Source organism: Typopeltis vanoorti, chromosome 16 (assembly GCF_054136105.1).
Source record: "Typopeltis vanoorti isolate ZY-2024b chromosome 16, IOZ_Tvanoo_1.0, whole genome shotgun sequence".
Classification (NCBI taxonomy): Eukaryota; Metazoa; Arthropoda; class Arachnida; order Uropygi; family Thelyphonidae; genus Typopeltis; species Typopeltis vanoorti.
The window spans coordinates 306,082-318,514 of record NC_143564.1 but is presented as its reverse complement, the minus strand read 5'-3'; the positions used below and the strand labels follow the sequence as shown (position 1 = coordinate 318,514).

At 34.6% G+C, this 12,433-nt stretch overlaps 1 protein-coding gene across 4 annotated transcripts in view; it reads left to right on the top strand.

Annotated features, from left to right (window-relative positions):
- Positions 1-12,433, top strand: part of LOC150097824 (USP6 N-terminal-like protein) — a 475,396-nt gene that overhangs the window by 315,115 nt on the left and 147,848 nt on the right. For all 4 annotated transcript variants that reach the window (XM_090406042.1, XM_090406041.1, XM_090406038.1 and 1 more), the window contains one exon: positions 7,465-7,625. In XM_090406042.1, coding sequence (XP_090262168.1) covers positions 7,465-7,625 — 161 coding nt within the window. The remainder of the gene's footprint in view (positions 1-7,464; positions 7,626-12,433) is intronic.

The following is a 12,433-nucleotide window of genomic DNA, read 5'->3' as shown; positions in this document are numbered from 1 at the left end:
GTGCTCCCTCGCATTCTTCTCATTCCCACTCTCATAATGTTTCCATTCTCTCCTCTTCTATCATTCCCATAACGCTGTCTCATTCCCTCTCTTCCACTCATCCTATTCTCTCCTCTTCTATCATTCCCTCTCTTCTCCTGTTCCTATTCTTTCCTCTTCTATAATTCCCATAACTCTCTCTCATTCCCTCTCTTCTACTGTTCCTATTTTCTCCTCTTCTACCATTCTCATAACTCTCATTCCCTCTTTTCTACTGTTCCTATTCCCTCCTCTTCTATCATTCCCATAACTTTTTCTCACTCCTACTCTGATTCGCTTTGCATTCGTCTCTTCCATTCATCTAATCTCATCTTTCACACTTCTCATCTCATTCTCTAGACATTCCACCTGCTCTTTCAGCTTACCTGTCTCTCTCTCTGCAAGTCAGCCACTCTTATTTGCCATTAATCCCCCCAATTGAGACCATCTCTGAAAACTTCACAATCATTCAACCTTTTCACACTCACAACTCTCATTATTTTATTCATATTTCTCTCGCTATTGTCGCCCTCTATTATACCACTCATCTCTCTCTCTCACTCTACATGGATAATCTCCTGCCTCTGACTCAACGAGGTCAGTTATAGTCATCTCTAACTCACCAATCTTTAGGCTGACCAAGTTCCTCCCATTGCCTGCATTTTTCACATACACGTATTTCCCTTTTCCTTACCTGCCACATATATAACCACTAGGATGCATACATTCCACAAGTCTCGCATGCCACAAAATCCCTTATTATATCACGCAAAATGGAGTCCTTAAATGGGGGAGGAATTTGTGATACGCCATTTGCAATTTTAGCTGCCACTGCCGCCATTATTCAGAATAGTGTTGAGGAACTATTACAACTAAACGCTAAATAAGTATAATTGAGTATAACTACATAAGTATAAAACATATTTATGTATTCTAAATATCTAAATAATGAAAACTTATGTTATCTTCATCTTCTCTTCCTCTGCGATGATTCCGATCTCGTCTTCTTGGTAACCAAAAATACACTATATTTATGTGTGTGTGTGTGTGTATGATGAATTATTGAATCTGTTGAAATACATATTGTGAAAAGAGTTGAATGACTTAAACCGAGAGTTAGGGAAAAGTGGGTTTAATAGTAAAACACGACTAGTTTCGTCTTATAACAGCCTTCATCAGGTGACATTATAAATGAAAAACCACTAAACACTGAAGGTTAAAAAACTATGAACAACATAGAGAGTCTCTGTACATAATTAGTATGAAAATGTTGTAATTGTATTTAAAGCTGTTCTTTTGTTAGTTGCATTGTTAGGAGAGTGCATGCTTGCAGCATCACGTGAACGCCAGTACATGATTACAACTGAATGACTATCTGGAAGGTTGAGTTATTATTTAGATGTTCAGGGTTGAGGATGATTTCCCTAGATTCTAAGATTTTTCTCTCTAATTCATCATGGCAATGAAAGATGTTAGTAGATCTGTCCCAGCAGACTGTATGACTTGGGGTTTCATCATTAGGATTAGCCGAGAAAAGGATATGGCTTGATAAGGCACTGGCTCGCTGTCTCTTGTAAGCAATGTCCTCATGTGTTCCTTCATGCATAATTCAATAGATTTGTCTGTCTGTCTGTCTGTCTGACCAAAATAAGAAATATCACAACACACCAAATTTTGTACACACCAGGAAATTTAAGATGATGATGATGATGACATGGTTTTGGGTGGCTTATTAAGGAGCGGATTTTTGGAAGTGGAGTAAACAAAGTTCTGATATTTTATTTTTTTAGAACCTTGGCTAATTTTTGTGAAACTGCACTTATGTAAAGAATAGATATATTGCCTTTAAATGTATTTATTTCTTCTGTGTGATGACTAGGAGGATTAAGAAGGAATTTTTCAATAATTCTTTTAGAATATCCATTAAGTACGAAAGTAGTTTTGAGATAGTTGATTTCTTTTTGAAGTTCATTTGGGTCATCAAGAAGAGAGCGAGGTCTATGTCCCAAGGTAGAAATTATTCCAAGTTTTTGGAGAGGGAAGTGATGGGACTGACTATGAAGATATCTGTTGGTATGTGTAGGCTTTCTATACATCGAAATTTTAAGTTTACCAGAAGACCGGGTCAGTTTCACATCTAGGAAAGGCATGGAACTATCAGTTTCAAGCTCTGCTGTGAATTTTATACTTGGATGTCGACAATTGAGATGTTTCAGGAAATCCATTAGGGAATCATGTCCATGGCTCCAAATGAGGAAAATGTCATCCACATAACGTTTCCAAACTCTAGGTGTTAAAGTAAAGGAAGAGATAGCCTTGGCTTCAAAATCCTTCAAGTTAATATTTGCAAGAACAGGGGATAAAGGATTACCCATTGCCAGACCATGATTATGTTTGTAATAGTATCTTGGAATCTAAAGTAACTGGACTTGATGCGGGTAAGTAAGGCCAACATTTTTTTGGATAACTTGTCCTTGAGTAATGTTATGACTTCATCTGTTGGGATATTAGTGAACAAGGAAATTATGTCGAAGCTAGCCATGATTTCATCTTCATTAACTGTCACATCCTTAATGTATGAAACAAAGTCTGCTGTGTTATTGATAAAGGATGAGGACTTGCCTGAAAAATATTTGAAGTATTTTGCAAGATGTTTAGAAAGTTTGTACGTAGGAGAATCAATACCTTCCACAATGGGACGTAGTAGGATGTTTTCCTTATGGATTTTTGGAACTCCATATATGCGTGGAATAAGAGGATAGAGAAAGAGCGTAGAGACAGGCGAACATTTCGAGATAGTTCAGTGGTAGTTTTCAATAAGTTGTTGGTACGATTTTGAAGTTCTCTTGTTGGCTCTCTCTCAAGTATTGAGTAGGTATCACTTTGTAGTAATTCAAGCATCTTATTTTGGTAATCTTCAGAGTTGAGGATAACTGTTGCATTGCCTTTGTCTGCAGGAAGAATAATTATATCTCTAAGACTATTACACTTTTTTTATATAATGTTCGTCAAGTAGCTTTATTTTATCGTCCTACATGTTTTGCCAATTTTTTTTAAATGTAGGACGATAAAATAAAGCTACTTGATGGACATTATATAAAAAAAGTGTAATAGTCTTATACATAATAGTCAAGAAAAAATTCCACAATTATATCTCTGTTATTTTTTAAACTCTTAATTGCTTTGTGTTCTGTCGAAGTAATGTTATTTGCAGGTGGTTTTGCATTATTAATAATAAAGATGGATTCAATATGTAGAAGTTTCCTGGTGTGTACAAACTTTGGTGTGATTGTGATATTCCTTATTTTGACCAGACAGACAAATCTATTGAATTACGCATGGAGGAACACATGAGGGACATTGCTTACAAGAGACAGCGAGCCAGTGCCTTATCAAGCCATATCCTTTTCTCGGCTAATCCTAATAATGAAACTCCAAGTCATACAGTCTGTTGGGACAGATCTACTGACTTTCATTGCCATGATGAATTGGAGAGAAAAATCTTAGAATCTAGGGAAATCATCCTCAACCCTGAACATCTAAATAATAACTTGATGTACAACCTCCCAGATAGTCATTCAGCTGTAATCATGTCCTGGCGTTCACGTGATGCTGCAAGCATGCACTCTCCTAACAATGCAACAAACGAAAGAACAGCTTTAAATACAACTACAATGTTTTCATACTAATTATGTATAGAGACTCTCTGTGTTGTTCATAGTTTTTTTAATCTTCAGTGTTTAGTGTTTTTTCTTTTATAATGTCACCTGATGAAGGCTGTTATAAACCGAAACTAGTCGTGTTTTACTATTAAATCCCCTTTTACCTAACTCTCAGTTTAAGTCATTCAACTCTTTTCACAATATATGTATATATATATTTATATGCAGATTGACTCGGTTTATGAACATGTTCAATAATTTTAATAACCTAAAACACTGAAATAATTAAGAAAAAAAGTTTAATAAGGACACAACTAGTTTCGTTGGTAAGCCAACTTCATCTGGTGTCACAGCACCAAGGTATATAGAAAAAGACCGAGAGAAACATTACACACTTAGAAGAACAGAGCTTTCAAAAAAGTTTTCCAAAACTATAGTTAAGTTTGAATTGGAGTCCGCACTTCACTTCTAACTACATTTATATTTGTGCGTGTGATCTCGTGAGAAAGCCAGTACTGAATAGCAGAGCTATGAGTGTCTGGTAAATGATAACTAAGGTTGCTATTCATGTGTGTAGAATCGAGGGGTGTTTCCTTTGACTTCAGGATATGTCTTTCAAGTTCATCGTAACATTTGTGAATATTAGAAGTTAGATTCCAGTCTATTTGGTGTTGGTGGCCTTCATCAGAGTTTACAGAGAACAAGATGTGGCTAGCGAGGGCACTGGCTCGGATTCTGTTATAAGAGATGTGTCTTTTGTGCTCTTCAAGACAGAGAAAGATTGATTTATATGTTTGTCCGTAATATGGTTTACCACAACTACAAATAATTCTGTATACTCCTGGGAACTGTAGATGGTTGATGTTCTGCTTTAGGCTGACTAAGGATAGAATGGAGTTTTGGTAAAGTAGAGAAGCATGTTTTGATGAACTTTTTTAATATTCTTGCCAGTTTGGGGGAGAGGGAACTGATATAAGGTAAGAAGATGTAAGCTCTGGGGGTAGTAGAATCTTCATTGGTTTGTTGACAACAGTGAAATGGAAGTTTCTCGATACTTTTTTGGAGAGAAACCATTATTGTAACGGTCCTTTTGAGGAAATTAAGTTCATTTTTAAATTGTTTGATAATAAGGTCAACAAACCTATGAAGATTCTACTACCCCCAGAGCTTACATCTCCTTACCTTACATCAGTTATCTTCCCCAAGCTGTCAACAATATTCAAAAAGTTCAACATCAAAACGTGCTTCTCTACTTTACCAAGACTCTGTTCTATCCTTAGTCAGCCTAAAGAAAAACATCACCATCTTCAGTTCCCAGGAGTATACAGAATTATTTGTAGTTGTGGTAAACCATATTACGGACAAACTGATAAATCAATCTTTCTCCATCTTGAAGAGCACAAGAGAGACATCTCTTATAATAGAATCCAAGAAGGTGCCCTCGCCAGCCACGCCTTGTTCTCTGTAAACTCGAATGAAGACCGCAAACACCAAATAGACTGGAATCTAACTGCTAATATTCACAAATGTTATGATGAACTTGAAAGATGTGTTCTGGAGTCAAATGAAATCACCCTTGATTCTACCCACACGAATAGCAACCTTAGTTATCATTTACCAGACTCTCATGGCTCTGCTATTCAGTACTGCCGTTCTCACAAGATCTCTCTCTCTCTCACACACACACACAGCTAGAACTGAAGCATGGACTAGAGTTTTGGAAAGCTTTTTTGAAAGCTCTGTTTTTGTAAGTGTGTAATGTTTCTCTAGGTCTTTTTCTATATACCTTTGTGCTTTGACACCTGATGAAGTTGGCTTACCAACGAAACTAGTTGTGTCCTTATTAAACTTTTATTCTTAATTATCTCAGTGTTTTAAGTCATTAAAATTATTGAATACATATATATATTTGTGTGTGTGTGTGTGTGTGTGTGTGTGGCATAATGGATTTATTTGGCAGAGAAACATATTTTTTAAAAAGATTAAATGACTGAAAGCTTAGAGATAAAAGTAAAAAATACTTTTAATTAAGTAGATTGTGCGACTAGTTTCATCTTCACAGAAGACTTCTTCGGGTGCATAATAAGAGGGACCAACCAACAAAAATTGCAAAAGAACAAAAAATTGATACATTAAAGTGTTAGCGTATTAACATTTAAAGCTATTCTGTGTATATTCTCATTGTTGGGTGTGTGCATGCATTCAACATCTCGTGAATGCCAAAGTTGGATGGCAGTCAATGGCATTCTGAGAGATTATAGCTGAGGTTGATGTTAAGATGTATATTTGATTAAGGATGATTTCTTTGGATTCTGCAATTCTTCTTTCCAGTTCATCATAGCATCATAAGATATTTTCAGATTTGTCCCATAAGACTGGATGAATGAAGTTTTCCTCATTAGCGTCAACAGAATTCAGGACATGGTTTGACAGAGCACTAGCTCTTGTTCTGCTGTATGTGATTTCTCTTTTATGTTCCTCAAGATTTAATTTGATGGATTTTTTCGTCTCGCCAAAATAAGGTTTTTTGCAGTTTCACTAAATTCTGCAAATATATATAAGTTATATATATATATATATATATATATATATATTTCTTATAGCTTATATATTATATATAAGCTATACTGTCAACTTTGGGAATATGTTTAGGAAATACTGGGAATTTGATCTCTTTGGTTAGTAGTATGCTTTGCTGTGTATACGATAGACCTTATGAAGAATGATAAACTACTGTTTTTTTCTACTGGCAGAATAGTTTGTTGATTAGATTTATCATCTTTAGGGATATTTGCATTTTTTTTTTAATGTCATCTTCTGTTTATTAGCCAGATATTTTGATTTAATGGTTAGTCTGTCTATTAAATTCATTGATCTTTTGGAAGGCTTTGTGCCAAACTTAAATGGTATTCATATAGTTCTTTGTTTCTGATAATACAAATTGGGTGTTGGAAATTCTTTCTTGCACAGTTCTGAAGGTGTCCTTTTGTAAATTATATTGGATTTTTTTTTGTTCTAAAATGATTTTTCATTCTTAGAAACATGGGAATATCATGTTTCTAAGAAATGTCATGGTCCTTCCATTTCTTTGGAAAATTTAGTTTCTTAAGAAATCTCCTTTGTTTTGTACTATTTTTTTATTTGCATTTTATTGCATCAATCTGAAGAAATACACAGTATTGTTCTACAAAATTAGTAATTCATTTATTAAATTATGTTATGGGGATGGGTCTGGAAAGTTTTGATGAACACCTAGAACAAAAATGATATTTAAGCAACTGCTATAACCACAAGAAAGGACATATTAGGATATAAGAATATAAGAACATAAGTTATCTTCATAACTCTGTATGTTCTGTAATACTAGTATGTTCTTTCTTGTGTTTATCAGAACTTTCCCCCTCCCTTACTTTTTTGCATATTTTATTGCTAGTATTAAATTCATAATTATGAATAGTAGATTATGTTAGTCCCAGATGAAGGTACTTGCAAGAATATGGTCATATATATAAATCATAAAAAGGCAGATTTCATAATTCATTGCATTCTTGTATAGTGACATTATTCATTATCACAACAATTAAACTTAAAGCATTTTTTTTTTTTTTTTTTGGCATATGTACTGTAGATGCAATTCTGTCTTATCTCATTTTGCCATTAAAATAGTCTAGTTACAGGGGGGAAAAAAGGAAAGAAATTCTATTATTAATTATTTTGAAAATTTTAAAAATTTAATTTAAGAATGAGTGTATGTTAGACACTACAATTTCTATTTTAATCATAGGTTTTTTTATTCCTGGATTTCCAAAATTAAGAAGATTTCAAGATCACCATGATAGACTTTTGACACGGTTTTTGCCTAAATTAAAGAAACACCTTGATAAATATGAAATTCATACCAGTCTCTATACTCTGAAATGGTTTTTCCAGTGTTTCCTTGATAGAGTAAGTAAAATCCTTGAAAACAGATGCAGTACTTTTCACATATGTTGCTCTACAATTTCATAAAATTTTTGACTCCATAATCACCACTACGGTTGTCACTTCAAATTCTTTATCTAAAGCTTGTACAATAGGTGATTGATGATATACCACCTCAGGCATGGATGTTTGTCAAAGCCTGCTCTAGATGAACATAATAGTGCTTTGAGTTTATTGGACATCTCATGATTGTAAAAATAAGCAAATAAATTATTGGCTTTTGTTAATCATGGGAATAATGAACACTTTATAACATTAAGGTAGGAAAGTAAATATTATTATTGTTATTATTATTACTTGTGACCTCTATGGAGTTGTAGATTCATTGTGGGAGGTCCACCTCAGACAGTACAGTCTATTATACCGTTCCTTAAAGTCATTAACTGTTAGTGCTTTCATCACAATCCCAGGCAATGCATTCAATGTCCTTAACACTCTCCGTGCAAAAAACTTACTTCTTACCCTCTTACTACTTCCTTTTACAATCTCCAGGAAAGGACTCTTTGCCCTTGTCTCAGTCATATTCCCCCCCCCCTTTCATCTTCTGTCCACCAAACTGTAGGGTGGAGAGAAGTATGTAATTTGCATGCTACATATTCCTATATCTATTTCCTCCTTTCTAGCTTATTTAAATAACTAATAGCATTCACAAGCTTCACATCATCTGCAAACAATTGAATATCTCCCTGTAGTCCAGAGTTAGTATCATTGACATAAAATTGAACAGAATGATCCCAGTACAGAAGCCTGAGGAACTGCACTTGTAACCTTCCTGCTCTCTAATACTGCCCCCCCCCCCCCCCCCCCCAATGTTCAACTTTCTGATATCTATCAGGAAGTTAATTAGCCTGGTTGGCTGAGTGGTCATACCCACTCTCTAACCATCAGGTCACGGGTTCAAATCTTGCCATGGACGTTTGTGATTGTCTTTAGGTGGAAGATGAATTTCATCACCTGGTGTGAGACCACTGCCCCGCTTATTGGAGGCCTGAAGTGGCTGAAAAAATTTTGCGTTTTGTCTTTAAATCATGGTTTCCAGATTGTGTAAAAATAAATTAAAATATTACAAAATATATATAAAAGTGATAAAAATGGAAAAATAAATCCTTGGCCCACTCATGATGTAAATGTACTATAGGTTTAGTAATAACCTTTGTAGGTAGAAATCACATAAAAAAGTTACCAATCCACTTCACCAATCTGATATCCAAACCCATATGTTGCAACTTAAATAACAATTTGTCATTATGTTGAATTTTTTCTTGACAATTATTCATAAGACTATTACACTTTTTTTATAATCTTTGTCAAGTAGCTTTATTTTATCCTCCTACATGTTTCGCCAATCTTTTTCTATTGGCATCCTCAGGGAATACAAACTAGTAAGCTAAAATGAAGGTTACAGACTAGGTTATAACTGATAGTTCTAATTCATACAAAAAATTGGTATTGTGTGGACAATGTGCGTGTCTCGTTAACGTGATTTATTCGTTATGGCTCATTACGTAATTGTTATGAAAGTTCATTTCTTTGATGTTTAATGATCTGATAAAAATTTTCCAAATTTCTGGTAAAATTAGACCTTGATTCTTGTTTAGGTTTTCAGTTTTACGGGCGACTGTAGCTGCTTCTTTAAAGGTTCTTGAATGGTAGTTATCTTCTATGTATGGCTCTTATCCCACTCAATGTGATGGTTAGTAGAGGCAAAGTGGCATGAAAGGCCTGAAATGTCGTGTCTGTTATTTCTGACATATCCTATGTGTTCTTTCTTTCTCGTTTCAAAGCTTCTAGAGGTCTGACCTACGTAACTAATACCACAAGAGCAAGGTATATTATATACTCCAGAGTACTTGTAGAATGGGTGAGGATCTTTCGGTGATCTTAAAAATTTCCGAATAGTGTTGATTGGTTTGAAAGCCACTCTGATCTTATGTGGTTTTAAAAGGTTAGCTGATTTTTTGGAAAGGTTGCTGACAAAAGGAATTGTAATTGTACTGATGTATTGGACGTCATCACGTCCAATACATCGATAAATTCAATATACTGTATGATAACCATAGCAACTGCAAACCGTCTCTACCAGATAACCAAGTGATAATTAACCTATCTAAACACGTTTTAAGTAAACCTGAGGTCTCTATCCTCAAAAAAGGATTCAATTTTGCTTTAAAACCCACTGTCATTCCTAAAATAGAATTCATCTGCAACTTAGAAAAAGCCTTCTCATTACTACCAGTTCCAATAGCTAATGACTTACGATTAAAAAGCAGCATAATGCTTTCAGCTCAGTCAAGATCTCCTAACACCAACTCTAACCAAATGGAAAGAAGAATGCTTCTCAAATTAAGGAATAATAAAAATATCATCATACTCAAAGCCGACAAAGGTAATAATACAGTTATATTAAATACTTCAGATTATGAAGAAAAAAATTAAAAATCTATTATCTGACAGGTCTGTATATGAAGTTCTCAGTAGAGCTCCTACCACAAAAAACCATAATGACACCAATGAATTATTACGTGGAATGAATAACTGGCCTATAGAAATTATAAAAAAACTAAAATCTGTGCACCCACTTACTCCTAGATTGTATGGCCTTCCAAAAATTCATAAAGAAGGTATACCATTACGTCCAATAGTTGATGGAATCTATTCTCCCACTTACCAACTGTCAAAGTATCTTGCGAAGATTTTACAACAACACATCTCGGATACTTATATTAAAAACTCAAAACATTTTATAGATAAAATAAAAAACATCCCTATTTTTGAAGAGGATATACTAGCAAGCCTGGACATTACATCTCTGTTTACTAACATTCCAGTGGTTGAAGTCATCAACATCTTAGACAACTTGTTCCCAAAAAACATCACTACTTTGTTCAATCACTGTTTAACTTCTATTTTATTTGGCAAAAAATGATCTACAAACAACTCACTGGGTTAGCTATGGGTAGCCCCCTATCACCTCCTTGTGCTGACTTATTCATGGAAGATCTAGAGAAAAAAATCTTAACCCAGATCATCCAAAACCGAAAATTTGGTACATATATGTAGATGACATCTTTATCATTTGGGATCATACGAAAGAAGAACTAATGAATTACCTCAACCAAATCAATAGTTTCCACAATACCATCAAATTCACATTAGAAATGGAAAAAGATAAAAAACTGCCATTCCTTGACATTTTAATAAAGAAACAATCCAATAATAGTATCAACCTATCTGTATACAGAAAACCTACAAATACTGGACGTTACCTCCATTTCAACTAAGCTCATCACATAGCTCAGAAACTTAGCATTAAATAAAAGAGCTATACAGTATACGACAGACAAGGATGACCTACTAACGGAATTAGCCACAATATCCAGAGAACTTTCTTTAAATGGTTAACCAAAAAGACTCTATAACAAGATTCTCTTTATTGATATACCACATCGACAACGTGATGACGTCCAATACATCAGTACAATTACGATTCCTTTTGTCAGCAACCTTTCCAAAAAATTAGCTAACCTTTTAAAACCACATAAGATCAGAGTGGCTTTCAAACCAATCAACACTATTCGGAAATTTTTAAGATCACCAAAAGATCCTCACCCATTCTACAAGTACTCTGGAGTATATAAATATACCTTGCTCTTGTGGTATTAGTTACGTAGGTCAGACTTCTAGAAGCTTTGAAACGAGAAAGAAAGAACACATAGGATATGTCAGAAATAACAGACAAGACATTTCAGGCCTTTCATGCCACTTTGCCTCTACTAACCATCACATTGAGTGGGATAAGAGCCTTATGCCATACATAGAAGATAACTACCATTCAAGAACCTTTAAAGAAACAGCTACAGTCGCCCATAAAACTGAAAACCTAAACAAGAATCAAGGTCTAATTTTACCAGAAATTTGGAAAATTTTTATCAGATCATTAAACATCAAAGAAATGAACTTTCATAACAATTACGTAATGAGCCATAACGAATAAATCACGTTAACGAGACACGCACATTGTCCACACAATACCAATTTTTTGTATGAATTAGAACTATCAGTTATAACCTAGTCTGTAACCTTCATTTTAGCTTACTAGTATTCCCTGAGGATGCCAATAGAAAAAGATTGGCGAAACATGTAGGAGGATAAAATAAAGCTACTTGACAAAGATTATAAAACAACTTGTCATGTAGCATCCTGTCAGAAGCTTTTGAAAAATCCAAAAATATCATAGTATGTGCCTTATACCCTCATCTGCTACTCTTGTTACTGTCTCACAAAAGGCAACCCAACTTATTAAAACAAGAGCATCCCTTAACAGAGCCGTGCTCGCCTGCATAAATAATATTGTGCTGATCTGCTCTAGTCTGTATGCTAGTTCTTACCAGTTTTTCCAGTCTTAAGAACCACTATATATATATATATATATATATATATATATATAGTGGTTCTTATATATATATATATATATATATATATAAAAATATAAATAAGAGGCTGTGCTCAAGATATATAAGAGGGGGGGGGGTGCTTAAGGGTCAAAGCTATATAACTGAGAGGAGACCTCCACATAGCCTTTAAAGGAATGTGGAGAACCGACCAGGGTTTCTGACCTAATGTCCAATCCCCACCTTCTCATGGTGTACCCTGTTAGGTATCTAACAGAGTGATCTTTCTGGATACTGAACTAACGAGGATGGGCTGACAATTTGGGATTTAGCCGACCAAATTGTATTCTTATTGGATTAACATGTTCGCTGCCAACTACG